Source organism: Sapajus apella, unplaced genomic scaffold (genome assembly GCF_009761245.1).
Source record: "Sapajus apella isolate SASKATOON/1434 unplaced genomic scaffold, GSC_monkey_1.0 scaffold24, whole genome shotgun sequence".
Taxonomy (NCBI): domain Eukaryota; kingdom Metazoa; phylum Chordata; class Mammalia; order Primates; family Cebidae; genus Sapajus; species Sapajus apella.
This window is the reverse complement of record NW_022436964.1, coordinates 24,656,731-24,684,672: the sequence shown is the minus strand read 5'-3', so window position 1 is coordinate 24,684,672 and position 27,942 is coordinate 24,656,731. Positions and strand designations below refer to the sequence as shown.

General features: G+C 37.0%; 1 protein-coding gene across 50 annotated transcripts in view; it reads left to right on the top strand.

Moving 5' to 3' along the window:
* PTPRD (protein tyrosine phosphatase receptor type D) overlaps positions 1 to 27,942 on the top strand; it is a 2,321,819-nt gene that overhangs the window by 1,994,290 nt on the left and 299,587 nt on the right. For 28 of the 50 annotated variants that reach the window (XM_032290736.1, XM_032290738.1, XM_032290724.1 and 25 more), the window contains 2 exons: positions 2,433 to 2,581; positions 5,730 to 5,871. In XM_032290736.1, the coding sequence (XP_032146627.1) occupies positions 2,433 to 2,581; positions 5,730 to 5,871 (291 nt within the window). The remainder of the gene's footprint in view (positions 1 to 2,432; positions 2,582 to 5,729; positions 5,872 to 27,942) is intronic. The other 22 variants (XM_032290743.1, XM_032290733.1, XM_032290749.1 and 19 more) reach the window with 1 other exon arrangement.

The window sequence follows — 27,942 nt, the reverse complement described above, 5'->3', positions numbered from 1 at the left end:
TTTCTCCATTGAATACTGACAAGCAAGTAGTTATTACCAATTTGCATTGTTTGAAACAGCAGAAAGATAAATATAAAAACCTATAATATATTTATTTGTTTCCAGAAAAGTGACATCAATATACAGTGTTTTGTAATCTCACTGTTAGTCAATTTTAAATTATTTTGATGCCAGGTATGGTGGCTCATGCCTGTAATACCAGCAGTTTGGGAAGCCGAGACGGGCAGATCATGAGGTCAAGAGATAGAGACCACCTGACCAACATTTTTAGTAGACCGTCTCTGCTAAAAATATAAAAATTAACTGGGTGTGGTGGCGTGCGCCTGTAGTCCCAGCTACTCAGGAGAATGAGGCGGGAGAATCGCTTGAACCTGGGAGGTGGAAGTTGCACTGAGCCGAGATTGTGCCACTACACTCCAGCCTGGCAGCATAGTGAGGCTCCATCTCAACAATAACAGAAAAATTTGAGTCCTTCCCACAGCTCCCAGGAATCATCTAGTCCCTATTGCTACACAGAGATGCTGGGTTATGATATCTGGTGGGGTTGTTAGAGCCTGTTTTGCTCTCCTAATATTTTTGAACATAAGCAAGTTCCCGTATTCTCACCAGTTCCAGGATCACCTATAAGTTGAATTTGCTGATGAGGAAATTCATTCTCTAGGACCAGCATTGAAAATAATATGACTTTCCTAAACTTTCTTCTTTTGAAAATAATATATAAAGCTAGAAAACCTTGAAACTGGAAGCAGTTTCTACAAATTAATTTATTTCATGTGTCATAGTTTTGGAATTCCTGTAAATTAATGTATTTCATGCGTCATACCAAGAAATGGTAAAGTTAGATGATTTTTTTCCTCCAAGATTATCCATATACATAATGGTGGAGTTTAGATAGGAATCCAGCTTCCCTGACTCCAAGAAAACCAAGCAGAGTCAGAACACACCACAAACCCAATGGGAACACCATGCGGGAAACGTGAAATCAACACAGAGAAAATAGTGATGACGAGCCAAGAAGAACGAACTTTGTTATGACTTTCTTCTTTTTTAGAATCTAAGGATTGTTTTCAAAATCAGTTTTAGCTATGGTTATTTAAAACTACTTTCAATGACATGTAACTAGAACACAGTAAGGGAGAAGAGAAAATCTGTAGCAAGGATTAAAAAATTTAAAAAAAGGAACAGTAAAACGTTTGGGTACTCTAAAACGTTTTCAACCAGAACATGATTGTAAAAACTCAAGGAAGTATAAGAGATGGAAAGCAGTCAGAAAATAATTAGAATACCTCCTCCTGAACACCATTATTTGTGTTTTCATTTGTTTTGTCCAATCTTTGTGTGTGTGTGCATTTTTTATTATCTGCTGTCCATTACATATCGCTCTATATTATACTTTTGTGGCTTATTATTGACTGAAGCATTTCTCATGTGACAGAATACAGACTTTATAAATATAACACTACTTTTATGATGTTCCATCTTCATGCCATAGTTTATTTCACTATAACAAAAACCCCTACTGTTTAATGTTTCGACTACTTACACTGATGCTAAACCCATGATACGATATGATGAATAAATTTGTGCATATTCATTTACATTTTATGTCTTTCTTGTATGATAGATATCTAGATCTTGAAATCCAAGATGAAAAATAAATAAGTTTTTAAGGGGAGAAGAATGTCAGGAACATTTAAAGGAGATGGAGGATGTTAAACAAGCTTCCAATGTCTATCCTTCTAGCCTTAGTAATCTTTGAGTCTATATCTTTCTTTTAAAAAATTCTTTGCTTTGCTATGACTTTAGAGGCTTCCTGACTCATCTTCTTTTATGCAAATTGTGGAGCTAGGTTTCAAGCAAGACAGCTCACAGTATCTGGGTTAGAGAGTCGATTTACCATTTTCTTCTATTTCTATTTCTTGCCAAACTTTCTAAATCAGGGCTATATTTCTTGTCTCTTTAAAATTTCCTAGAATTCTTCTTAAATGTCACTAATTTTAATAGCTCAGCAGTGGCAGTGCTGCTTTCTGGCAGTGGCCTGATAGTGGCATCAAAGCAAGCGCTAAAATTTTACTCACTTTGATTGATGAGCTCATTTTGTTACAGAGGACAAATTGGGTTTTTTTTATACTGGTAATAAAAATTAATGTGTGATGTTGCTTTTCGGATGTTATTGGATCTCTACCTTAATACAGATTTCAGCAATAAAAGCACTAACAGATAACTTGACCAGAAAGTTACCTCCTTCCCCTTTAAACTACCCTCACAAGTAAAAGGTGCTTTTCTAATTTTTTAATTCCATAGTACATTTTAAAAATGTATGTCCTGACGGCAGTGTGTTTGATGGTGGTGGGAAGAGCAGTGGCAGCAGGATAATAGTCTGTGTTTCAGTTTTCGATTTAACTGTGATGTTGATTTTTTTTTAATTTCAGCACCTCCAAGGTTTACACGAACACCCGTTGATCAGACAGGGGTCTCTGGCGGAGTTGCCTCTTTCATCTGCCAAGCTACGGGAGACCCAAGACCTAAAATTGTGTGGAACAAAAAAGGAAAGAAAGTCAGCAACCAGAGATTTGAGGTATTAGGTCCATTGTTCTGTTTCTCTGAGGGAAGAATGTATCTGCTCTATCTTTGGTTTGTATGTTACTTGCTTACTTTACTCTTACATAAGGTGTCACTGAAATATGGCATTCCTTACATTGCAAATGATGGAAAATGTAACTCTAAATGGCTTTTTAAAAAAGGAAATTGGGGAGTTCAAGGACTGATTTTTTGTTTCTACTTGTGCAAGGGCTCAGTGGTATTCCTAGGATCCGTCTGTCAGTTTCATACATGGAGCTCTACATCCTTATAGGACCACGTCTGTTGGATGCATGAAGGCTTGTCTCCTCCAGAAACCTCTCATCTCATTGGTTCCTATTAAGTTACTTGTTCATCCCTGAGCCAATTTGTGTGGATAGGTGGACAGTGTAGCCTTCTTAATTTAAGCCAGTTGGAATCTACCTCTGTACTGGGAATGAAGACAGTTCCATCCAATCGCATGGCTTAGAATGAAAGAGCAGTGTTTCTCCAAAGGAAATTTAAATCCCATTACCAACAAGAATGGGAATGGATGCTGAGCAACAAATGAAGTTGTCCACTGCCCCTCACACCTGTGTTTTACAAGTAGTGTGAAATAGAATGAAAAATTTGTTCCAGTGTTTTAAAGTACTGCATTACTCTGAAAGAAACATACCCAAATAGGTTGATATTGCAGAGAAGCCTATTGAAGAAGTTGATTTTCTGTATTCAAGAGAGCTCAGTGCACTGAAGGTGGTGAAATATAAATCGGAGATTCTTTTTTTGAGTGTTTGTGAGAAGGCTTATGGTTTAGAAATTTGCGCATGCTGGAAGAGAAATATAGGCAATAAGCTGTACTGAAAGCTACACAGAGAGGCACACGATAGCATGCCCATCATTTAAGACATGAAAAGGATAGCTTTAATTTTAGGGACTACCGGTACCCCCAAACTGCCTGAAATCATGAAACACGCATCCGTTTTACCTGAGTTTCTAATCTCCTTTGTAACCTAATTTGCAGTTTGGCAGATTAAAGGCAATTTCTAAGTTAAAAGAAATATGGCAACTACAAAATTCAGAAAAAATTTATTTTACTTATTTTCATAGGAACTCACAGGATGATCAGGGGTTCAAATGTGTAGAAAACCTAATTAATTACAGTGGTGAAATTGGAAATCTGGATTGTAGTTTATAAGTGAGAAGTTTGAAATTATGTCTGAAAAATCGCTTATTAAAATATAATTTATTTACGTATAAAACATCTTAAATATTTAGAAAATGTTTCCTGTGTCATGTAGAAAATGAGGTATGCATGCATCTTTGCTGCACATTTAAAAATTTTTAAACAAAGTTAATTTTTTGTTAAAGAAAAGTTTGACATCCTGCTTGCTAATGACAGTGGCTCTTGACAAAATCGTGTAACAGAAATTTAATACTAAATATTTCAGAATTATGTACTTATTTCTCCTCAGTACATAATTCCCGACAAGAGTCATAAAAACACCTCTGGCGTAAATGAATTATTTTTTACACAAAGCAGCTTTATCAGACTATCAAGTTCTGGGTTGGAAATCTTTACTGTCTTTAACAGTGTGTGTATATATTTGGTTTCACTAGTCTATACGGCCCATGAGAGCAGCAGACGGTGACTGTTTTTGCTCCGTCTCTGTCCCCAGTGCTAAATGGGGTGTCTGGTCCATGGCAGGCATGAAATCAATACTGATTATTTTCAGACTGGAAATTATATCACTGGCTTGTAATGTGTGGTATATTGTATGTTGTAACGGGGTAGGTTTGAATCTAGGAAATAGTTCACAAACCTAAACATACAATGACATTTATTGATAAATTAATCAACATTTAAATGGTTTTGTAGTTGCTTAAAACTTTCCCTATACTAAATCATGAAATGTTCATAAATAACTTTTTTTAATTATGAAATGCTTAACAAAGCATCCAATATGAAACTATGAAACTTTTCTTTCCTAAGATGCATAGTAGATTTATTTTAAAATGTATGCTTAATAGAGTCGAAAATAAATTGTGGTGCATTGGGAAATGAGCCATTTTGGATACTTTTTGTGAATTTGGAGAGAAATAGAATGCACAAAGATTGAAGTGGATATATTTTGAAAATAGTAATGTCCTTTCTCTCTATGTTAACATACACACAAAATCAGGAATTAAGCATCCCATAAATATATTTATAAGGCAATCTCAGTTTATTCATAATTTAGGCACACGGGAATATTCACAGTGAAATACAAGCAAAAAAAGACACAACTCAGTGAACAGCTGAAGGAATGCAGCACAGTTACAGAAAAGATAGCTAGTGGACTCCATAGTATTGTATCTTATTTGTTAGTATCATAATCATCATATTTTTTCTTTTTAAGCGGTACTTGAATTAGCTAACAAGTATCTAGGATTATCAGTGTCACTAAACTGTTTCACAGAAGAGTTCCTAATGATGGTGAATTCAGGCTTAGTGTTTAGCACATTAATTTTCTGCCTGGTGAAGCAAGACTCCGTTTTACAGCAAGAATGCTCTACAAATGCAGAAAATGCTAAGCTAGAACAAATACTGGAATGATTTATGGCAAAATTAATGTATGCCATCAGGCTTTTGGGTTGTGAAAGCTGTCTCGGCTCCCTAAGTACTAGATTTATGGGGTTTCTCTTCATGGTTTGCCCACCTATACTGTTCAGGATTAGAGTTTAAACCAGTAGAGCTATCTGAGGTGGCGTGCATTAATTCTTTGCCTTATAGTCTCATTATTGAATGAATCCACATTTGTATATGTGCTGTCAGAGAAAGAATAATTTGAGAAGTTTAGCCATCATAGCTTCAAGCCTCTTGCAAAGTTAATAGAATCAAATTGGCCTAGATGCACATAATGAAATATTTTAGTGAGTAAACCCTGGGAGTTTTTAGTAGGAACTAGAAATTTCCACGTTTTGCATATGTAGTTGCATGTCTTTCTCCTTGTTTAGTAAAAGATTCATTAAATTAGACCAGATATTTTTTCACCACTGTATCAAAATTCAGATTCAGAATGATTCCTAGTTTATTCTGAGCCTAATGGCTGGTCCAACACTGCATTGAGAGGTTTAGCTGAGAGGTAGACAATTGTAACAACACCTGTGACAGCTATTGTTTCCTCTAATAGGTAATAGAGTTTGACGATGGGTCTGGATCAGTTCTCAGAATACAACCCTTACGGACTCCGAGGGATGAGGCCATTTATGAATGTGTGGCCTCAAATAATGTGGGAGAAATAAGTGTATCCACCAGACTCACCGTTTTACGGGGTAAGTGCTCAAGTGAAGGTTGTTGTTTGTGCCATTGTTGCAATTCTGTTATCTCTTTTGTAGCATCATTAAAAAGATTAGCATTATGATGATGCTTAAAGGGGAAATGCAGTTAAATAAAATGTTTATAAGAGTTGAACTTTAATTAGACAATGGATACCTTCTCTAGTTATGGGTCTTGATGGAACTAGAGTTCAGGGGGGAAATCAGAGGTAAGAAAGCCAAGAAAAGAATTGATTTCAAATGCCAGATACTGGTTTGATTTTGGCAGAGCATTTAGAAAGGAAACAGGAAGGATATGGTACGCTTTTGTATGCTGGCATTACTTGTGCATGGATTTTTCATATCACGTTCAGCAGCTACGTTTTTATTAACTACCACAGCTGACATTGATATTTGCAAAATTAACCTAAAGATGAGCTTTCCTTAAGCAATTGGTCAGAACCAAGTAAAAGAAACACATCTGTCTTATGTGAAAAGTATGTTTGATGTGTGTCTGTTACCTTCCTTGAACCAACATGTATTGATGTAAATAACTGGGCTGACAAATCCCTTTCTTTCTTTCCAACAATGTTGCTTACACAGTTTGACAAAGCTCGGGGTGAGCTGCCAAATCTCCAGTACAGTGTGTTCACTTTGTAGAGTTCCTTTGCAGTGGGAGTGCTGGAGAGTAAAGGCTAGTGATGAAGACCGTGTTGTATGTTTCTAATCCAGCCTTCTGTGTAGAGATACGAACATTCCCAATTAGGCACCTAGCTGTTGACATTTCCAGATTAGCTCTTCTGTGCCTTTATCTCTTTATCTCCCTCACACAACTCATTTGTTTTGTTTTGTTGTATTTTGCTGTATTCTAGAATTTAGAAGAATAGACTTTCCTAAGATGAAGGAAATTGGAAAGAAAAGGGTCAGACTCATAGAGGAACTTACATAGTTTAAGTACATTTCCCCTCTATTTCATTTGTTTTCACATGGAGGGATGGATTTACTCTGTATCTTTTATAACATAAAAAGGTTTGATTTTGTAAACATCTTGGTTTCCCTCAAGGGAGGTACACCCTATTGACATTGTCAAGAACTTACTTATTTGGAGGCCAGCAGTAATTAGTAATGAAGGCCAAATTTACCTGGTGGTTTTGAAACTAAATACACACACACACATGCTATCTAAGAAGCAAAATTAATTAGTTAATTCAAGAGGCTGAGAAAATGAGATTATTTACGTATACTTCCTTAAATATGTTTGAAATAATATGAACACCTTATTAAGTTGCAGGTAAATATTGACAGTTGGATGAATATCTTTTAAAAGCATATAACAGATGCTGCTTTAAAACAAACAAGTCAGACTTGAGCTACGTTTCTGGCTGTTACGACAAGCCAAGTTGCAGAAAGTTCCCCATTCCCTGACCAGCACATAGAAATGTTGGCAAAGTATCTGAAAATAAAAGCATAGTTAGGCTTGCAAACAAGAGATAGAAATTTCCAGGTGCTAAAAACAAGGAGGGATTTCCCACAGAAAAGACAATTGTAATATAATAACCCAAGATAACCAAATGGACCATATGCTTTAGTGCTGGAGTTTTAATACTTCAGCAAGATACATACATATATAAAATAAGTTGGGAGTAAGAGGGGCAGCTTTCTGCATACAGGTAAGCCTTCTAGCGCTATTCCTACTGTGCAATACTCAGGACCAAACAGTTTAACATAAAAGCTGGTACAAACAGTGAATCCCATAGAGTATGCAACAGACACCCGTGATAGTGTTCACCCCACAGAGACATTCCGATAATCCAGGCACACGACGCTAGAGAAGGTCATTGATACCCAGATGGGCTAAGAAGCACCAATTCTAAAGCAATCAAGTCAGCTACCACCAATGAGCAACAGTAAACCCGGGCATTGAGGGTGGACATCATAGTCTGTGACCTACAGGTAGTTGAACTATATGAATGGGTTTTAAAAATAATATATTTAAAATATTTAAAAAGTTAAGGGAAGGAATGGTCTAACAATTGGCAAGAGTAAGACATTAGGGGAAAAAGAACAGGAGTTAGAAATTAGATTTTAGAGCTGTTAGGAATCTTAGAGACTATGTTTATATGTGCTATAATATGCACTGTGGAAAATATACATATTTGTGAATATACATACATAGTTCACATCAGCTTGTCTGAAAATTGTAGTCATTTTTCAGGTGTTCATATTTGAAGCATCTGGCTCCTTTTTTCATCTACTTCAATTTTTTTTTTTTTTTTTTTTTTAATTTTTAGACGGTCTTGCTTTGTTGTCCAGGCCGAAGTGCAGTGTTACTATCTCGGCTCCCTGCAACCTCCATCCCTTGAGTTTAAGCAATTTGTCTGCCTCAGCCTCCCTAGTATCTGGGGTTACAGGCACTTACCACCATGCCCAGCTAGTTTTAGTGATTTTAGTAGAAACCAGGTTTCACCATGTTGGCCAGGCAGGTCTCAAACTCCTGACCTCAAATTATCTGCCTGCCTCAGGCTCCCAAAGTGCTGCAATTACAGGTGTAAGCCACCTCGCCCAGACTGAAAATTTTAATCTCCATTTATTTACCTAGTTTAGAATCTGTGCCATCATATAGAAAGTATATTACAACGATAAAACATCAGAAATGCTTTTGAGTTTTTTTCACTTTCCAAATCCCTTGAATTCCTTAAAAGGAAATAATGGTGGTCATGTGGTTGACCTGCATTTATGTGTCTGATGAAGACATTAACAAAATGTTGGAGGAAGATATCACTTTACTTAGAAATTCACATGGATTAATGTCTTTTACCTCTCAGCTGGCTAGAGTTTCATCATCTCCTATGCTTCTACACAGCTAATCCCCATATAAAACAAACACATCAAAAATTTTTAATATGATCTCAACCTTCTGTGTGAACATCTGTCGTATATAAGTACATTTATATGAAAATTTATGATTTGAGTTGTTAACCCTTTCTTTTAAAGATTACATTTAGCAGTTTTAGAGCTTTTATGAGAAAAGCTCATAAGTATTTTGGATAACAGAAAAGTAGTCTAAACATAGTCTTAAAATAGAATACTTTTATATATCCTTTTAGGATAAAATAAATAGGGATGGAAATTATTTTTGTTTCCTAGAGTCACCGTTTGCTTAAAACTTCTAAATATTGTTAATTCTATTAATAGTAGTCTTTAATAACATTCCAGTGTAAACTGACATTCATAGTCTTTGCATATCATGAACAGCTAAATAAATGAGCGTGGAGGTTTATACCACAGTGGAGGAACTTTGTGGTTGACTTTCTCTTGCAGATGATGTTGGCAGACACTCAGGCACCCTGTTCTGCAGTAGATGGAGGCCACTTTACACTTTTCATCCAATGGCCCTCATTAGATTCCCATTTTGTCCACATGGGTCATTTACTTTTTCCCCACTTTACTGACAAATGCCAAAAATGTGCCAACTGTCATGATGGGTTTTGTCTAAGTGAACTGGATGAAGATCACTCATGTATGTTACGCAAGCTACTGGAGAAACTAATTAATTGGAGATTCAAATATCTGACCTTGTGGTTAATGAAGAAGACATTGAGATAATACTCTGACCACCCATATGCCTTGAAGGGAGCATTTCAGGAAAAACTTTCCCTTTGTAACTTGTTTCAAATTAGCCTTACTGTCAAAAACTGTGTTTCAGTTAGGAAGGATAACCCCAAGCTCAGGCTGAATGTGCTGCAAAGTAAGATATTTGGGGAATTAACCATTTACACCATAGGGTGTGGTTCATGGAAGAAGAAGTAGGAGAAGGATGAGGTGAATGTATGGCTTATGTCTTCCACGTCATTTTAATTTTCTTCAGTTGTCTTGGCTGTGGAAACAAAAGGAAATACTGACTCCCTAATTATAAAAGACTTTAGGAGGCTGAGTATATCTGTTATACATATGTTTTTCCATCCTAAGCAGAACTGTAAGTGAAGGCCTTAGGATGCACTGAGGTTATTAAGGGCTGTGTGTTAACTAATTGTGGAATACTGCTAAGGACAGTGAATTAGCTATCAGGCTTTCAGTGAAGAGCAAGCTCAGGACCAGAGAGAGTGCTGTAAGAACAGGGATTATCATCCAAATGGAACTGATTCTGTTTCTTTAGTTTACTGGTCACAGTTTCTTCCCGACTAAAGACACCAGCAGGAAACCATGTAATACAAATTTATGCAGTGATAACTGAGGATGAAAATATTCTCTCTGGTACGAGTTATCAGTCACTAGGCAGGGAAAATGAGGTATCGCCATACATAGACTTTTCTTTCTAGTAGCAGTCCAGAGGTACCTGCCTCTTTGGGGCAAGAGGAAGACATCAATAATTATTTCTTCTTGCTTACATAACCTCCTGTTCTCTAAGACAAGGCTAGAACCATTTAATCAACTTTGAATCTAAACCTCTGACTAATTGTTATATTTCTTGAACTTAGAATTTTTTTTAGGAGAGTAATCAGAAAATACATATTTTGCTCTTGTCTCAAACAGCATGTAATGGGTCATTTAAAAAAATCTGTGATTATTTTTAGACTGGGCTGCTCTCAAATAGCACAGCCCCAAACCACCACCACTGCTAGCACAACAGAACAGGGTATGATACATAGCATTGCTGCTCTTATCTATTTATAGGGAACTAGCTTGTTCATAGACCATATCTACAGTACAGTTATTATGTAAAAAGCTAGTTTACCAGATACGAGGCATTTTAGTTACCTAGTTTAGCAAATATACTTCATCAAGTGATACTTATGTGTGAGTACCCACTCTAACATATAAACATATCATTTGTGAATGGTCACCATTAGGACAAAAGATAATATGTGAAGTACTCAAGTCTAGGTCTTGGGAAATTTGAATTCCCACTCTAGCTCTGTTACAAAATAGCTGTGGCATCTTAAGCAAATCTGTTAACTTTCTTGTTTTATTTATTTATTTTTTTTGCCTGATGGGCATTGGGAAGGCCTTAGATTAGTGATGTGATCAGTCAGATCACCCTTCTCCTGCTTTCCATGATTCACTGGCATGCCAGTTTCAGCAAGTCAGTTCTTGCAAGATGGAAAAAATTTGCTCCCTGAAGGTGACTGTTTCTGAGATAGTAAAACACACAGCAGTTGGATGAGGCAGAGAAGGCGCTGCAATGGGAAATAGAGAGAAATGTTTGCATAATATGTCTGTTTCAAAAAATCTTAGCCATTATAGCAGTTGTTAAAAAAAAAAACATACAACTTTTACAATCTTTGAGGGAGAAGGCAGACAACTATCTCTGCCATTGCACAGTACCCTGTGATCCGAATTAGCATGTTCATTACAGTCTCATTTTATTAATGCCTCTTTTTGAAGATGAACACAGTTGTCCCCGCTGTGAAAACGGTACTTTGCCGATTATGTTATAAAGTGGTCTCGGCTGGAGATCGAGGCTAGGAACATTGAAGAACAAAGCACAGCTGCTTGACTGTCACACAAAAGGATTTTTATGAAAGGCTGAAACAAAAGGAAGGGTGGCCAACACAGAAGAAACGTGCTGACAATTGTGGTACTGACTGAAGATTACTTGAGGAGGCTTATAAAATAGTTGAGTATTTGTAATAAATTGATACCAACACGATAAAGCCTTCCTGTGTAACACATTTCCATGCTGGAAAAAGGCGGTGCTGGGCAGAGCCACTTTAAGTGAGCAGAACACTCCTGACTTCCTTTGGTATAATCTTTAGAATTTAAAAACAGTGACTCTTTGGGTATCAGCGGTCACAAAGGCAGAAACCCATGTGGATAGCCTATGGGAGACCCTGGTAAGAGGGAGCATTAAAACTGAAAATTTAGGGGAGAAGGTGTATGTGTGAGGAGCGGCTGTTCATTTTCCTTCTGATCTACCTTCTGAGGACTATTACATTGGTGATGCATGCTCCTTCCTTGGAACTGTGACTTACTTTTCCACACTGAGATCATGTCTAAAAAGGGCTCAGAAGTTTAAAACAAGTGCACTTGTAAATCATTGTATTCAAGTAAGAACAGCTTTTCTTCTTTTGACTTCATATTAAAATATTTTTAATAATTTTGAAATGAATAGAAAGTGTTTACTGCTGCTTAAGTTATTAATGGAATCATAGCAATGTTGAGCTCGAAGGGAACTTGGTGTTCACCTAGCCTCACCCCTTATTTTTTGATATAAGAAACCAAGGTCCAGAGAGTTTGAAATGATTTGTTCTTGGTCATGTAGCTAAGATTTTCTTTGGGTTTTGCCAAGCCTGAAACGATACCTGCTGCATTACATGTGACAATGGATTTCAGCCCTTCAGATATTTACTTTGTATACAAGATGTTATCCTGGAAGAACAATGTTCTTTCAGCTGACATATCCACAGACAAGCATGATGGGAAATGAAAAATTCTCAAGCGCCATGGTTGCAAAGTGTGCAAAATACTACAAGGGAGGTACACTATGGGAGTGGGCAGACAGCTGGGTTGAGGCATGAAGAATATTTAGGATTCTATGAGTTAGAGCTAACATGAGGGAGAAGTAGAAACTAGAAGCTTCATGAGCAAGGTGGCTTAGGTAAGAAATCACTAAGTATTGATGGTAGGTGTGTGCAATGTTTTAGGGTTCTTTGGAGAAAGAGAACCAACAGGATTTATACATATATAGGAAGAGTTTTATTTAAAAAAAAAATTAGCTGACATTATTAATGAGGCTGACCAGTCTCAAGGTCTCCCAGGTCTGTCAGCTGGAGGCCCGGGAGAGCTTATGTGTGGTTCTGGTCCAGTAGCTGGCAGGCTGAAGACCTAGGAAGAGGTGATGTTTCAGACTGAGTTCAAAGGAAGGAAAAAGCTGATGTCCCAGTTTGAAGATAGGAGGAGTTCTTCCTTCCTCAGGCAAGGGTCAGCCTTATTGTTCTCTTGAGTCTTTTACCTGGTTGAATAAGGATCACCCACATTAGGGAAGGCAGTCTGCTTCCCTTGGTGACTAAATTAAATGTTAATCTCAACCCGAAACACCCTTACAGTAACGTTGAAAATAACAGTTGACCAAATATCTGGGCACTCCAAATACGTTGCCTAATCAAGTGACACATAAAATTAACCAGTACAGGTGGGTATAAACAATGGTAGGTCAGAATTGAGTAGAAATGAAAGAGTAGAGTAAAAGAAAATGAGGTTGGGACATGACTCATTGGCTAAGGAGAAAAAGCTAATAAGTGAGAAATTGTGTGATTATGTTAACCAAGACCATCTTTATGTGAGCTGAAAATTACAAAGGAGTTTACTAAAATTCTTCACTTAATCTATCAAATAGTCACAATCATTCATACAGAATTGATGTTTTTACTTTAAAACTAGATGGTTGGCTTTCATTGATGAAATTTGAACAGTTTTTAAAAATTCAGTGTCCTGGTTTTCCAAATTAGTTTTATTTTAAGCTATTAATTAAGATGTAGCTTTAAAAGTTGTGCATGCATAATTTATTGGTATTTAGGGCACAGATATACCAAATGCCTCATCTAGAGTTTAATTATCAAAGCTCTAATTACATATCTCCTTAGAAGAGCAAGTAACTTATTATATCTTATTAAAAAAACAATGACTTGTGAATTAATGCCACATTAAACACAACCATGATAACACACATCCCAGTATTCTTAATATATTTTATTAAAGATAGCAAGTTTTTTTTTTTTTTTTAACTACTAGGTGGGGAATAGTCAGAACATTTCAAGACTCTCTTTCCTGTCATCATTTAAAATGAGCTGTATTTTAATTTATATCTAAATCTTTCCATGGCTTTCTTTTTTGTTTCTTAGAACTTTATCTTTGATTATTAAACTTTATTCATGCATTAAATAAATGTTATTTTCACCCTTTAACACAGTAGATTGTTAATTGATAGATTTTTATAATAAGTGTTTGAAAATAGTGCTTATTAAGAAAAATCTCAGTAAGCACTATTGAGATTTTTCTCACATGTCTGATAATGTCTGTGTTCAGGTTTAAGATTTGATCATGGTTTGGGTTTTCCCAGAAGAGATACTATATTTCTTGGAGCATAAATACCGAAAGAGCTGTTTATAAAAAGATGAAACTATAAATCATAAGTGGGACCAGAAAATCAATATTTACAGTTTTCAGATATTTTCTCCCTTTCTAAGTATTGACATACATAGTTCTGTTTATGTATTTGTTTAATTATGTAGGTAACTGCAGATGTATCATTTACCAGTCAACTAGAAAATTAAATACGGTAGAAAATTATGAGCTCATAAAAACGTGATGGCTGTTAATAAAGCTAGGTATTGACGATCAATATTTATACAAAAACTGTTGGGGAGGTATATTTACATATATGCATGTTTTGTACATGTAGCGTGTATATAGTGTGTGTATGACCTGTTTAATTTGCTTCATAACACTTTGACTATGTGATATTATACTCTATTTCGTGAGACTTTATTCTATAAACCTCTTCCCTCTTTGTGTATAAGCTCCATTACAGTTTTCTATGGCCTAGAAATGTTCCTGGCATTTGTTGGACACCCAAGAGATATTTGTGGCATGAACGGGTACATATGTACAAGAATCTATAGATATGGTTATGTAGACACAATGCAGTAAGAGGCCATTTGGGTAGGAATGAGTCCCACTTTACATATAGTGAACAAAGTAATCATTATTTCAGTGGCCACTGTAGGATGAAAAGTGTGACTGAGAGTCAAAAAGTCAAGGCAAAGGGAAGTACAAACAGAGACAGAGTGAAACAGAGGCAGTGAAGAGAGATGCTCTTTATGACTAGATAAACATGACTTTGTATCAACCTTCCAGTGCTTCCTACCTGTGTGGGTTTAGACACATTACTCAAATCTGAATGTTAAATTCCTGTCTGTAGGGTTGAGGGAGATCCTGGCTATCTTTTAGGGTGGTTTGGGGGAAGTTAATGACATTTATTAAATCATCTATCACAGTAACTGTAATAACAAAGTTGTCCAAAAATGTTAATTTCCTTCCTTCTCCCTTTTCTATCCCTTTGAAGCTGAGCTAGCTGGTTTGGCTCTCCCATCACCACTGAATCCCAGCATCTAGGGTAGTGCTAGCACATAGCAATTCAGTAAGTGTTTGTTCTATGTATACATGGCTGTGGTGAAGGGAAGGGAGGCTGAAGAACACTGGAAAATAAGTTTCTGTGTCTTCTCAAATAGTCCCTAATCCAAGGGGCTGAAAAACAGCTTTTTACATGGAAATAAGGTGATATGACAATCTGTAAACTTAACAGTGTTATCAAGTCATTTTAAAAGACTGAAGATCATTTATTGGTGCTATGCTGGTATACAGTCCCAGGAATTTTAGTTCCTTTTTTCCGTCTCTTACATTTATGCTTGTTGTTACGTTAACACACATTTCCATATTCTTCACAACGCTTATACATTAGATAGGACAGGTAGTCAATTGCTTTAACGGCCTAGGTCCAACTAGAGTCATACTGTCATACTTAGATCGCATACTGATGTCTAAGTCACAGAGTAGCTAAAAATCTATACCTGCTTTTTGATATTTATGAAAATATAACATCATTACTGGTATATTTTAGAAGCAGAAGAATTTCAAATATCATTGAAACATTTAAAGAGATAACAGACAATCTTTTCTTGCTTTTTTCTTTTTCCTGTTATTTCTGTTACCAGCGTTGGCATAGGAAGTGATAGAAGGTTTAGTTATGGGGATGGGTTCAGCAAAAAGACAGACTTGAGTTCGAATCGTAACTCCAGTATTTGTTCTGTGACAATGTGCATATTTCCTGACCTCTCTAAGCTTCAATGTGTTTCTGTCAAGTGGAGATAAGAAGACCTATTCCTAAACTTAAGAGAATGCTTATAAGAGATGATTGATATAAAGCTTTTAGCAAAGTTCTAGGCACTCAGGAAGTGTGAGTTGTTGTTGTGATTATCATTGTCATCACTAGTATTACTATGTACTATTATTATTAAGAGTTAATTTCAAATTATTTGATTAACGGGCACTGCGCCAATTGTGAAGCAGAATTTTTTGGCACAGTCAGAATTATTTTTCTAAGGCTAGGAATATACATAATTTTATAATTCTTAAGTCCAGCTACTTTGTCCACTAAATAATCACGTGGTCCAGATGCCACCATTTGGCCATTGTAGGATCCACAAAATATTTGAAATTTGAACGTTGTTCTGTCATAAATGATAGGGGAGTATACTTAAGAGAAAATTAGATGAAATTTTCCTTGTATCCTAAACAACAGAGTTAGTTTGCATGGCCTAGGCTACAAGTTCCATAAGGGCGTGGCTTTGTTTTGCTCCAGACTGTACACATGGCAGTAAGCACAGTGCCTGACATTTTCAGTAAGCATTTGTGTTTTTTTATTTGATCGTTAGACACAGGGTACCACTTTGTCATCCAGGATGGGATGTCGTGGTGAGATTGTAGCTCACTAACCTCTCAGTCCTAAGCTCAAGGGACCTTCCCACCTCAGTCTCCTGAGCTGCTGGGACTATAGTATGAGTCACCTTGCCCAGCTGATTTTTTACTTTTATTTTTAAAATTTTTTGTTGAGAATGGGTCTTGCTATATTGCCCAGGCCGGTCATGAACTCTTGGCCTGAAGCAGTCTTCCCATCTTGGCTTCCAAAGCGGTGGGATTCCAGGCCGAAACCACTGCTACTAGTCAAAATGTGTTGATGGAATGAATGAATGACAAGTTTAAGGAAAAAGTTTCTAAATATTTTTTTCTCCTGAACTGCTGAATTTAAAGTTTATTGTAAAAAAATTAGAAATGTCAGATGTTGCTTTCACATCAAGGATAGCCATGCAGTATATGAGAAGCAATTTGTATTAATTCATGAATTTATTCATTTGATCATCTGGCTCTCTCTACTCCACGAAGTGTGCTAAGTATTAGAAATAAAAAGATGGAAAAGACACTACCCCCAATTGCTTCAAGGAAGCTTCAATCTCTCTGTTTGATGGGAAGCCGTAAATTTGGTTAAAATGACAAGGCAGTTATACATATATACTGTGGTTGGAGATAAGAAGTCTATTTTTAGAAGAAAAGTGCTCTCGCAGTAATTCAGCGTACACCTTTTCAAGCTGGTACTTGCAGTAAGAACTAATGTCTCCTTGAATATTCCATCAATATGATAGTAAGGTTTGTTGAAATGTAAGATGTGTTTGACATATGAAGCCTCAACTGACAGAAAAATTAAACTCACCTTTTTTTTCCTGATGAGTAAAAATGTTCTGAGAGAAAATTTGTATTTCATTTATAGGAAGATTTGGGATATGCTTTGGTTGGATTTTGAGAGAATATGGTGCAATAAAAAACTTAGTAATTACTTTCAAAGTAATATTCCCATTTGTTTCTCTCCCAACTAAGAGTAAAAGGAGTTTTTATTGCCGCACTTACCGTTTTTTATGATTCTTTTTTGCTCTAGTTGCAGATGACAGAGCATACCTAAATACGAAATGATTTTAAAGTGTACTAGTAAAATATCTTAAAACATCTTCTCCCTCAGAAGACTTCATTAAGCAAAATTGATTTTTATAATAAAATATTTACTTGTTAAACAATGGCAGTTTAGGCATTTTAACCCTTGAGGAAAAGCCATTAGCATATAGTGTACTCTGAAACACGAACTCTGTTAGATAAGTTACTTTTTAAGGCTTTAAAATCTGGGATTAGAGTCTTGTACCCTAAAGAGCCTTTGATTTACACTCAGGTTTTTATGCATGTCATTATAACTTATGATGATAGATCTGAATTTCCAGGTATTGCCAAGCTTGTTATAAACTGATATCAAGTGCTACAGCTGACTCACTATGGGTCCCATTAATCTTAGTTGCAAAGATGCATTAATAAAGTTAACACTCACTGGCTCAGTAGCAAATGGAATTCCCTCATCTCAGCTTACAAACAGATAAATCATCATCTAGGAGGAAGAGTTCACTCTGACTTAAGTGATTATTCTCAAGGATTTGACATAAACCCACTACAAAGAGCCAAGGAGGACACTAAATGCTGCCCAGTAGGACTGGGGTTTTGCCCAGTACGTCTGGGGTTTGAGCCAATCTTTTCTTAATTCCTGATCAACTTGTTTAAAATATGATTGTGATTATTTAAAACCAAGCAAATATTGGCCGGTGTCAAGACAGCAACAGATGCAGAGACAAGGAGAGAAGACACAAAAGTTCACTTTCAGAGATCTACCTGCTGGACCAGCCTGAAACTGAACTTAGCAGAATCCAGTCTCTAAGTCAAAGTTAAGGGAGACATGACGATGTCGAAATACAACCCCAAACCCTAATTTAAGCACAGAATTCCCACCCCTGTACTCCTCTTCTCTCATGGATAACAGCTCCCTTTCTAGAGGAAACAGTATTGGGTCCTGGCTGGGCATGGTGGTTCACACCTGTAATCCCAGCACTTTGGGAGTCTGAAGTGGATGGATCAGAAGGTCAGGAGTTCAAGTCCAGCCTGGCCAACATGGTGAAACCCTGTCTCTACTAAAAATACAAGCAAAAATTAGTCAGGTGTGGTGGTGGGCACCTGTAATCCCAGCTACTCTGGAGGCTGAGGCAGGAGAATCACTTGAACCTGGGAGGCAGAGGTTGCAGTGAGCTGAGATCACACCATTGCATTCCAACCTAGGCAACAGAGCAAGATTCCGTCTCAAAAAAAAAAAAAAAAAAAAAAAGATTTTTTTAAATTAAGAACACTTTACAGCATAATGATGAAATGCTGATGTGATGTGTTTTTCACAAGCCTGGCTAACTACATGCTAACAGCATTGATTAAGCTCAGGGACCACGCTTCTTGTGTCCTCCAGTGAGATGAATTCTTGTTCCAAGACCCTCACCAAACTATTGCCACACTCTGGTGCCAGAAAATCTCAGTGGGAATGGTGCAGGGAAGTAATTGGTGTGGAGTCGAAGTAGAGGCAAGCTTACCCTGCAGGTGAGGATTCCTTGGAATTAGGTCCCCTCCCTTGTACAGTGCCCTCCAAAGGCTCAGGAAGCCTACCAGTATCTCCAGTTGACTATATATTTTTCTAACATTTGTAAAAATGATATTTTTGTATCTGTTTTCCTTTACAGCTTCATAAGCTTCAGACTTTATAATATCTAAGTCTGCTGGTGGGATGGGGACAAGGGACATAAGAACTGGATTATACTTTATATATGATTGAAAACAAAATACTTGTGTGCCTCAACACTTGAATGTGAGCCTCACGTAGAGGGGTGAATGTCCTTTCTGAATCACCCTCCATGGTTTAATATAGACTTAAAAGGACTTTGCCCAGTGGTTATAATTCTGTTTCTAAATTCGTGGAGAACATCTTAGTCCTATTTTCTTCCTTTTCTATTTACCATACAATACTACACAAGCAGGGCACATCAGCTGCTCTCTCCTGTAACAGGATGGTTTTGTATATTACGCAGGGTTCCCCACCACCCTCCCACCCCCACCATTAACTGGACTGTACCTGGTTAAAGTTTCTCCATTCTGAAAGGCCAAGGTTTCTGTCTCCTTTCATTCCATATGAGCAATACCACCACCACCATCACTGATGCAAAATAACCTTTTTATCAATACGCTGTAAGTTCTTAATTTTTATTTTGATATAATCTGGCTCTTAAGTTTAGTGGCATTATTTACTAAAATTCACCAATTCAGTTTCTGAAATGATTCTCCATGAGTGGCATGCTGTCTTGTGTATTAAAGGAGAAGAGACAAGCAGAAGCAGGGGTGATTGAGACTTCTTCTTTAAAGCGTTTGTCTGTAAAATAAATATTAAAAGATCTTCAGATTTTTTTTTTCTCCGTGAGCAAATGATACAGAACCTATTTGCTTGTTCAGGTTTCACTGGCGATTAGAAAAGCAAAGATAAAAACAAACAAAGGAAAAAAATCCTAGAGAATTAGTAATTACCAAGCATTCAATGCAATCTGGGAACGTGTGCATTTTAATATATAAGTGTTCCATCTGAGATTCAGATAGAGGTTCAGCAGATCCTAAAAGAGAGGTCTGCTAAGCAGTTTACTAACTTCTATAGGGGTCTGTGTGCATTGTCTGGAGAAGCTACAAGTTCAGAGGGACTGAGGTTCCGAGGCGGCTTGACCAAACATGCTGTTAAACGTGGTGATTAGCGGGTTTTCTGACTCCAGAGTTTATTCTGTATGTACTGCTCCACATCACACTTCAATGCTGTTTTGCAAAGGGTATGATCTAGTGTCATGTGGCACAGAAAAGTGTAAGGGTTGACTTTTTGTTTTGGGGTCCCTAGGAGAAGGATGGGAATGTGTACAAGATATCCCAACTCCAGTCCACTGAGCTGGTTGTGTAATGGCCATTTAGTCATCATCCTTGAGTTTCTTAGTAACCTGGGTAGAAAGAGAACCCTGAGAACACAAAAACGTGGGGTTGAGTGGGATGTAAGAGATGAATGATTATGAAAAAGAAAATTCATTAAAAATACATTAAAGAAGACATAGTTATCACTGACAGGCTAGTTAAGAGGGTACTTCTTTTTTTTAAATGCATTTGGTTGTTGTACGTCTTTGTTATCTTTTAAAATATTATGTTAATTGAAATAAGCCATTCACAGAAAGACAAATGCTGTGTGATGTGATCTCACTGTGTGGAATCTAAAAAAAATTGATCACAGAAGTAGAGAGTGGAATGTTGGTTCCCAGGAGCTGAGCAGATTGTGGGGTGGGGGTTTGAGGAGACAGTAGTCAAAGGATAGAACATTTCAGTTAGGGGTAAGGTTAAGAGTACTATTGTTGAGTATGGTGACTATAGTTTATAATATTTTGTATTCTTGAAAGATGCTAAGAGAGTGGATACAAAGTGTTCTCAAGCACAAAAGTGGTCTAACTATGTAAGGTAATGTATGTGTTACTGAGCAACATTTAACTATTTCATGATGTATATTTAGTACTTCAGAACATCATTTTTATGTGGTAAATACATACAATTTTATCTGTCAATTAGAACAGAAATTTATGGTCAGACATGGTGGCTTATGCCTGTAATCCCAGCATTTTGGGAGGCTGAGGCCGGCAGATCACTTGAGGCCATGAGTTCAAGACCAGCCTGACCAACATGGTGAAACCCTTTCTCCAGTTACACACACACACACAGACACACAGACACACACAAATTAGCTGGGCATGGTGGCACACACCTGTAGTCCCAGCTACTCAGGAGGATGAGGCAGGTAAACTGAACGCCGGAGGTGGAGGTTACAGTGAGTCAAGATGATGCCACTGCACTCCAGCCTGGGCAACAGAGCAATACTCCATCTGAAAAACAAGAATAAATAAATTAACAAAGATACTTCTGAAGTGTTTGAGGCAACCACAAAAAGTTGAAAGGTCAGGGCACGTCATTACAGATATGTTGGAGCGGAGTCGTCTTAGTGTTTTATGACTCCATGCTTTCTCTTTGAAACCTCTGGTAGAGACTATCTAGGTACAGTACCATTGATCTGAGAATCTAACAAGTAATTAGTCCCCGTTTATTAAGAAAAATATTCACAGGAATCTTTGATAACCATTCATGGCTTTCTACGCAATATGTTTTCAGGAAAATGAACAGTCTAGAGTGAGTTTTGTTTGTGCTTTTTGAATGTTATCAGTTGATAGACTTGCTGTGCTAATTGAAGAGTACCAAGCCCTTTACCTATGTGGTCTTCATTTAATGTTTATCACTTTAAGGAACGTGATAATATCTTATTTAGAACCCAAATGGCCCCAAACTCGTGAAGCAAATTTTCTTTTAGTGTCTGCCTTAGACGGCAGTTGGTAGAAGCTTTACAGGTCTTATTGTTGAAGAGGTGACTTTAAATTTTTATTTTAGGCAAAAGCATCTGCAAATTAAGACTGCAGAAAGCAGCACTGAGAAGATCCTCACAGTTCTACTCAGTTGGGCAATTCTTCACTACTCTGACAATTTAATTGGGTGTGAAAAGAAATGGCAATTAAAAATCAAGAGCTTTAAGTGAGACAACCTACCAGTTTCAAAGTTAGCGATTTTTTTTTTTAATTAGGAAGTCTCAAAGACGGTACATCTTTAATTCTCTAGTTAGTTGTTTCCTAGCGAGTATGTTCTGTGCTGAAATTGCCATATCAGATGGGCCTTTTAATGGCGACTTCTGCCAAGTCTAAAAATAAAGAAAGGTTGAATTCACCCGTTTATGCATGTATATCAATGCACTTATGGAATGCTTGTTTTTAAGAAAGTTTATGCACTCAAGTGTTTTATTATTTTAATGATTTTGGACCCTTTTAATTCAAGTCTTGGATTTTTAAAATTAAGACTGTAAGACTTAAAAACCAAGTAGTTTTGTTTGTTCTTTTAAGTAGGAATGAAATTAGTATTGCTTATCCTAGTACCGAGACAAGGGGTGCTGCAGAGACGGCACTGGAATATTTTGCTGAAATAATACATGTCGGTACATTTTAAAAGCTGGGACATGTAAGTGACGTATCTGAAGGTGATTGTAGCCTGGTAATCAGGAATAGAAATAAATTGCTTCTGTATATCAGGTTTTGCACATCCACTTGGTAAGAGTTATAAGGATGTCTCCAAAATGAGATAGCAGTTCTCTCTCCTGAGAAGTGTACAAATCACAGCTGACTCTCAGGTCATAACGTGGGTGCTTCGTTGAGCAAACCTTATCAGAGGCACAGAGAAAACATCTTCATTCTCTCCGTCTTCTTTCCCTTCTTTCTTCTCTATCTTCCTTCTTTCTACAAGTATTTTAGGTAATTGCTGTTATTACTCATCAATTTATTTCACATCCCGGGACCCATCTAAGGTTCAGGAACTCTTGGTGTATTTTGATTTATATCAAATGGAAATATATTTTTATCTCTTATAGAAGTGACAGATGGAAAAAAAAAAAAGGATTTGTAAATAACTATTCTGGACAAGAGTTATAGAAAGAGTATGGTTGTACTCATGGATATGTTCGAATAAATGCCATTTTATACAATGAAAATCCCTGATTAAACCACTACCAACTGAACTTGTATATGAGGAAAGCTGTGTTCTGTGCGAACTGAAGGTTTGGATGAGTTTCAGCTTAGCCTCTCAGGGAGGGCATGTTCACTTCAGCAAGATTAATAGCATAAATTATTAGTATTTTTAGCCAGAGTAAATCAAAGCCAAAACATCTAAGAATAAAACGTCTAGCCCCTGTGTAATACCATCAGCAGTCTTTATCTCTCACTTGAAAGGTAGTTTTGTATGTGAGATATACTCTGAAAGTAGGGTATCTATTTTAGTAGCTTGCAACTTTATGAATAAGATTGCAGATAGAAGAGAAAAACCACAATCTTTTCTGATAAGAAATAGTGAATTTTTCTCACATTTGTCATCATTAAAAATTCTGTTTACCACAGACCATGGTTTATCATTGAATCTATGGTTATCATTCTTTATTCAGTCTGCCTCGAGTCTGAAGTAAGGGATTTCTGTGTTCAGTTTTGAAACGTTTCTTTCCCTTAACCCTTGGGCTTTGAAATTTTATGAAGAGATGGTAGTTATCAGACTTGTAAAGCAAAGTGTTAAAGTAGTGCAAAATGAAATTATGAAGACCAGGTACTAGATGAAATTTTAAGGGTGGAATTTTCCTCTCGCTCATCCGCCATGTTACAATTCGAAAAGTCTCCTGGCATCTCAACACTCCTGTAAGCTTAGTGGGGACACTCCTGTCTTTTTGATAAGTTCATTGGCTCGTTGCCCTTCAGTTGATTTGTACTGATGTTCCAGTACCTAAAATAGCCTCATGTGGTTAAAATTCAGGATACAAGGTTTGATGGTAAAGGGAATTATGTGTCAATTCTAGATCAACAATTCACTTGTATACTTTTAAAACTGATTAGCTAACTCTCCTTTATAATATGTAAAAACTTTCATTCATACATTTCTTTTTAAATTTTGGGGAAATGTCTGAACAACAGAAAATGAATCGTTTTAAATGGTACTAAATTATCAGTATTATTTTCTCCATTACGATGTTACTCGAGGCTGTGGATGTAGCACAGACGAGCTAACATATATTCATATTTCATTGAAGCTGAAGCATATGTTGATTTCATGTTGAAAAAATATGGACAAATCTCTGTAGAATAAGAGAAAAAGATGGAAATTGTTACTTCCTGATAAGGACAAATTTGTTATTAGGGCCTGCATTTTTCTCTCAGTTTTTTTTTTTCTTTTTAATGTCTAATCAATTTTTTCCTAATTTTGAGTTATTAAGTTATTAATAACTGTATTAAGAATACAGTTATTAAATGGAAGACAGGAAAAGCCACTGATGTATATAGATGCCATGGTAGATTTTATGTGTAGGAAATTCACATAGAATGCTTTTGTTCTTATTAGACATTTTTACCCCTGAGGCTAGCGAGCCTTTTAAGCAATGTGAACTAATGCTTCTAAAAACATGTAATTCACCTTTTAAAACAGAGGAGTGACTTTTCTCAAAACACCATGAAAGGCCATTGTCTACACCTAAGAGGATAAATGAAATTAAAATAGACCTAATTTAGACAGCTCTTTTTTCATGTTTAAACAGTGGTGATAGCTTACTTTTTCTCAAAGTGAGCACATTTGATTTTGCATGAGTACTTGGTGTACTTACTATGCCCTCCTTGAAAAATTTGGGCCATAAGGTTTAATTGTGTGCTCATCAGGGAAACAGACTTGGAGGTATATTCTCCAAGCTGTGGGCTCCCAGAGCTCCCATTAATGCTAATGGGAGTTACACATGTGTATTGAGGAGAGCATAATATAGCCTTTGAAGTTGGAGTTGCTAATTGAGTGCTTTCTTCAGCTGTGCTCAGCTTCAGTGGCTAAGCTGCGTTAGAGTGGTCTAAAATGTCATTCTGTTAAAGCCCCCAGAACATTATCAAAGCAGGCTGGCAGTGAAAGAGACAGCTAAAAAGAAGTCTTTCTCACCCCTCAAATGGAGAAGGACTTAGCAGGCCAAACAAAAGAAGGAGCAAAGAAGTCTCAAGAATGGGTGGGCACTCCTTTCTTCGGAAGTAGCTTGAGCTGATTTCAGAAACTGGGAACATTGGAAACCCTCTTCCTTGGTGGAGTTGCTTGCCATGTGTGGATTTTTTTGTGAAATATGAGGACTAGTCAGGGTTAAATATTGTCCAACTCTCGTAGACTTTGGCTAACAGGTACTTGTTCCTGGAAGTGACTGGATGTCTGTCATTTTGTCTTGTGTCTCATGTCTTTTGTCTCATTTTGTCATTTAGTCTCATGTCAAAAGGTCCAAGATCCCAATATGCCCTCTTATTTCTTGCATAATCTCCTTTGTAGTAGTTATCTTTGCAAAGATATGAGAAGCTGTAGGATTCTACATTGTAGGGTTCTACATAAAAGGAAAATGAAATTGACTCAGTCTTTAAGAGTGTTTGATTATCTTCTCTATTTCAGTCTACCCTCATTTGTCCTGGCCTTCCTTATAACATTCAACGCTAATCTATGTGGTGTCTTATCAGATGAAATACAGGCTGTGGGGGCTTTTGCTATGAATAAAACTACACCTGGTTGTGAGGTGATCAAACCTCTGAATTCATTAGTCCCATTTGCAACAAATGCATAAACTGGGTGCCTTGTTTAACCTTAGCTGTGAATGCGTGTGTTGGGTAACTCCAGTATCTTCCCACTGTATGAAATGACTGAAGTCACTATGAGTATTGATTTGGAGGTTACAAATAAATTTTAGCAAGTAGGTGAATTCACAAATATGAAGAATGAGGGTCAAAATTTGTACACGGCTCAGTGTAATACCATTGCTTCTTCTGGAAACATATTTTAAACCACATTTACCAATAATGGATTAATCATGTCCTATTCATTTCTGAAAGACAGTATATTAAAAATAACTATCAAATAACAGAACGAAACTAGAGAAACTCGTGTTCTAAGTAATAGCCTTCCAGACTTACCATACTATGAAGGGCTTCAACTTTACTATTTTATAGAAAAAAAAAAAAAAACACAACGCACAAACAATGGTCTTCTTCTTTGATAAGCTCTGCTTCTAAAATGACACACTATTTATTCATTTAAGAAAGTTCTTGCAGAAAAGACAGTTGGGCTGAGAATGTGGAAATGTAATTCTCCTGGTCCCTTGGGGTGCAGGAAAAATTAAACCAGTTATGAAACTGGTGGATGCCTCTGTGGACTGTCATGTAGAAGAGGGATTACACTCATTTTGCGTTCATGCAGACAGCCGAATCAGCCTCAGACAGTGACAGATTTTTGGCTTGGTCCCAGGAAGAACTCTGGAATGATCTCAGCTTCCTGAAAATTGCCAGGGCAATTTTAGGAGTTCGAGGTGAGTGATCATTTTCTGGGGGTGCTAGAGAGGCAAGAGATTCAAACTTTGGGTAAAAAACACAGCACGATGATGTCAGATTCTATGATGCTATGATATTTTAATCTGCCATTTTTTCCCACTTGGATTTATTTTTAGTTTTAAAAAAAATATGTCAGTAGCAGACTAGTCTCTCAACTATTTCTAAGTATGGTTGAAGTGCTCTGTTTCCCAGCAGGAAGGCAAATTAAGAGATTATAATGTTTACACCCTTAGCATTAATGTGAAGGATAGTACCTATTCCTTCCCCTTCCTGCTCTTTCTTGTAGAAATGGAAAAGGCCACTGAGATGAAAGAATGCCACTTCTCTTTTAAAACAGAGTAACTTTGTCTTAATCCACATGTGCTTTTTTACATTCGTTATTTAGTCTGTTCAAAAGTCACATTCTTTGAATACCTATTATGCGTTGGAAGTAATAGAGAGCTAAAACAGCCTTCCCTTTGCTCAGCACACACACAAAATATAAGTAAAATGTAAGTCTTTTTTTTTTATACTAATGAATACATTTTAGGGTTTTGTTGTTGACAGAATGTTGACTATAAACACGTGGGAGTATTAACTACTGATACGTTATTAATAATCCTTTTCGTTTTTGTAAATTGTAATGCCTAATTATTTTGAATGTATGGTAGTAGTTCATAACAATGTCATAGCCGATCACAGAACACATCTTGATTCAAAATAATCAAGACAATTGCTTGAAACATGCTAATAGTCTTACATAAAAAAGAACGTCAAATGTCTTCATTGTTCTGCACTGGAGAGAAGTTGAGGCAAGTACTACTATTATGTGAGTGGTCCCACCAGCCTCAGGGTCGCCCAGAGGTTTTCATCCTCTTCTCGCCCCATGAACATCCCTCCAGAACACTGCATTCTTATTTCAATCCGTAGTCCCGCCATCCTTCTACCTGTATCCAAGTTTGTAGCATGTGGGTTTTCATGAACTTACTCCTCTGTCTTGCCTCTTCTGACCAATGCCTTCCCATGTAGTAACTGACAAGTGACCCTTGTGTTTTCCCTTGTCTTCCTATTTGCTTTTAACATCTTTTTTTTGTTGTTGCATTTTAGGTTTGGGGGTACATGTGAAGAACATGCAAGATTGTTGCATAGGTACACACGTGGCAGTGTGATTTGCTGCCTTCCTCCCCCTCACCTGTATCTGGCATTTCTCCCCTTGTCATCCCCTCCCAACTCCCCACCCCCCACTGTTCCTCCCCTATTTCCCCCCAACAGACCCCAGTGTGTAGGGCTCCCCCCTCTGTGTCCATGTGTTCTCATTGTTCAACATCCGCCTATGAGTGAGAACGTGGTGTTTGATTTTCTGCTCCTGTGTCAGTTTGCTGAGAATGATGACTTCCAGGTTCATCCATGTCCTTACAAAGGACACGAACTCATCATTTTTGATGGCTGCGTAATATTCCATGGTGTATATGTGCCACATTTTCCCTGTCCAGTCTATCATCGATGGGCATTTGGGTTGGTCTTTGCTATTGTAAACTGTGCTGCAATGAACATTTGTGTGCATGTGTCCTTATAGTAGAACGATTTATAATCCTTTGGATAAATACCCAGTAACGGGATTGCTGGGTCAAATGGAATTTCTATTTCTAGGTACTTGAGGAATCGCCAC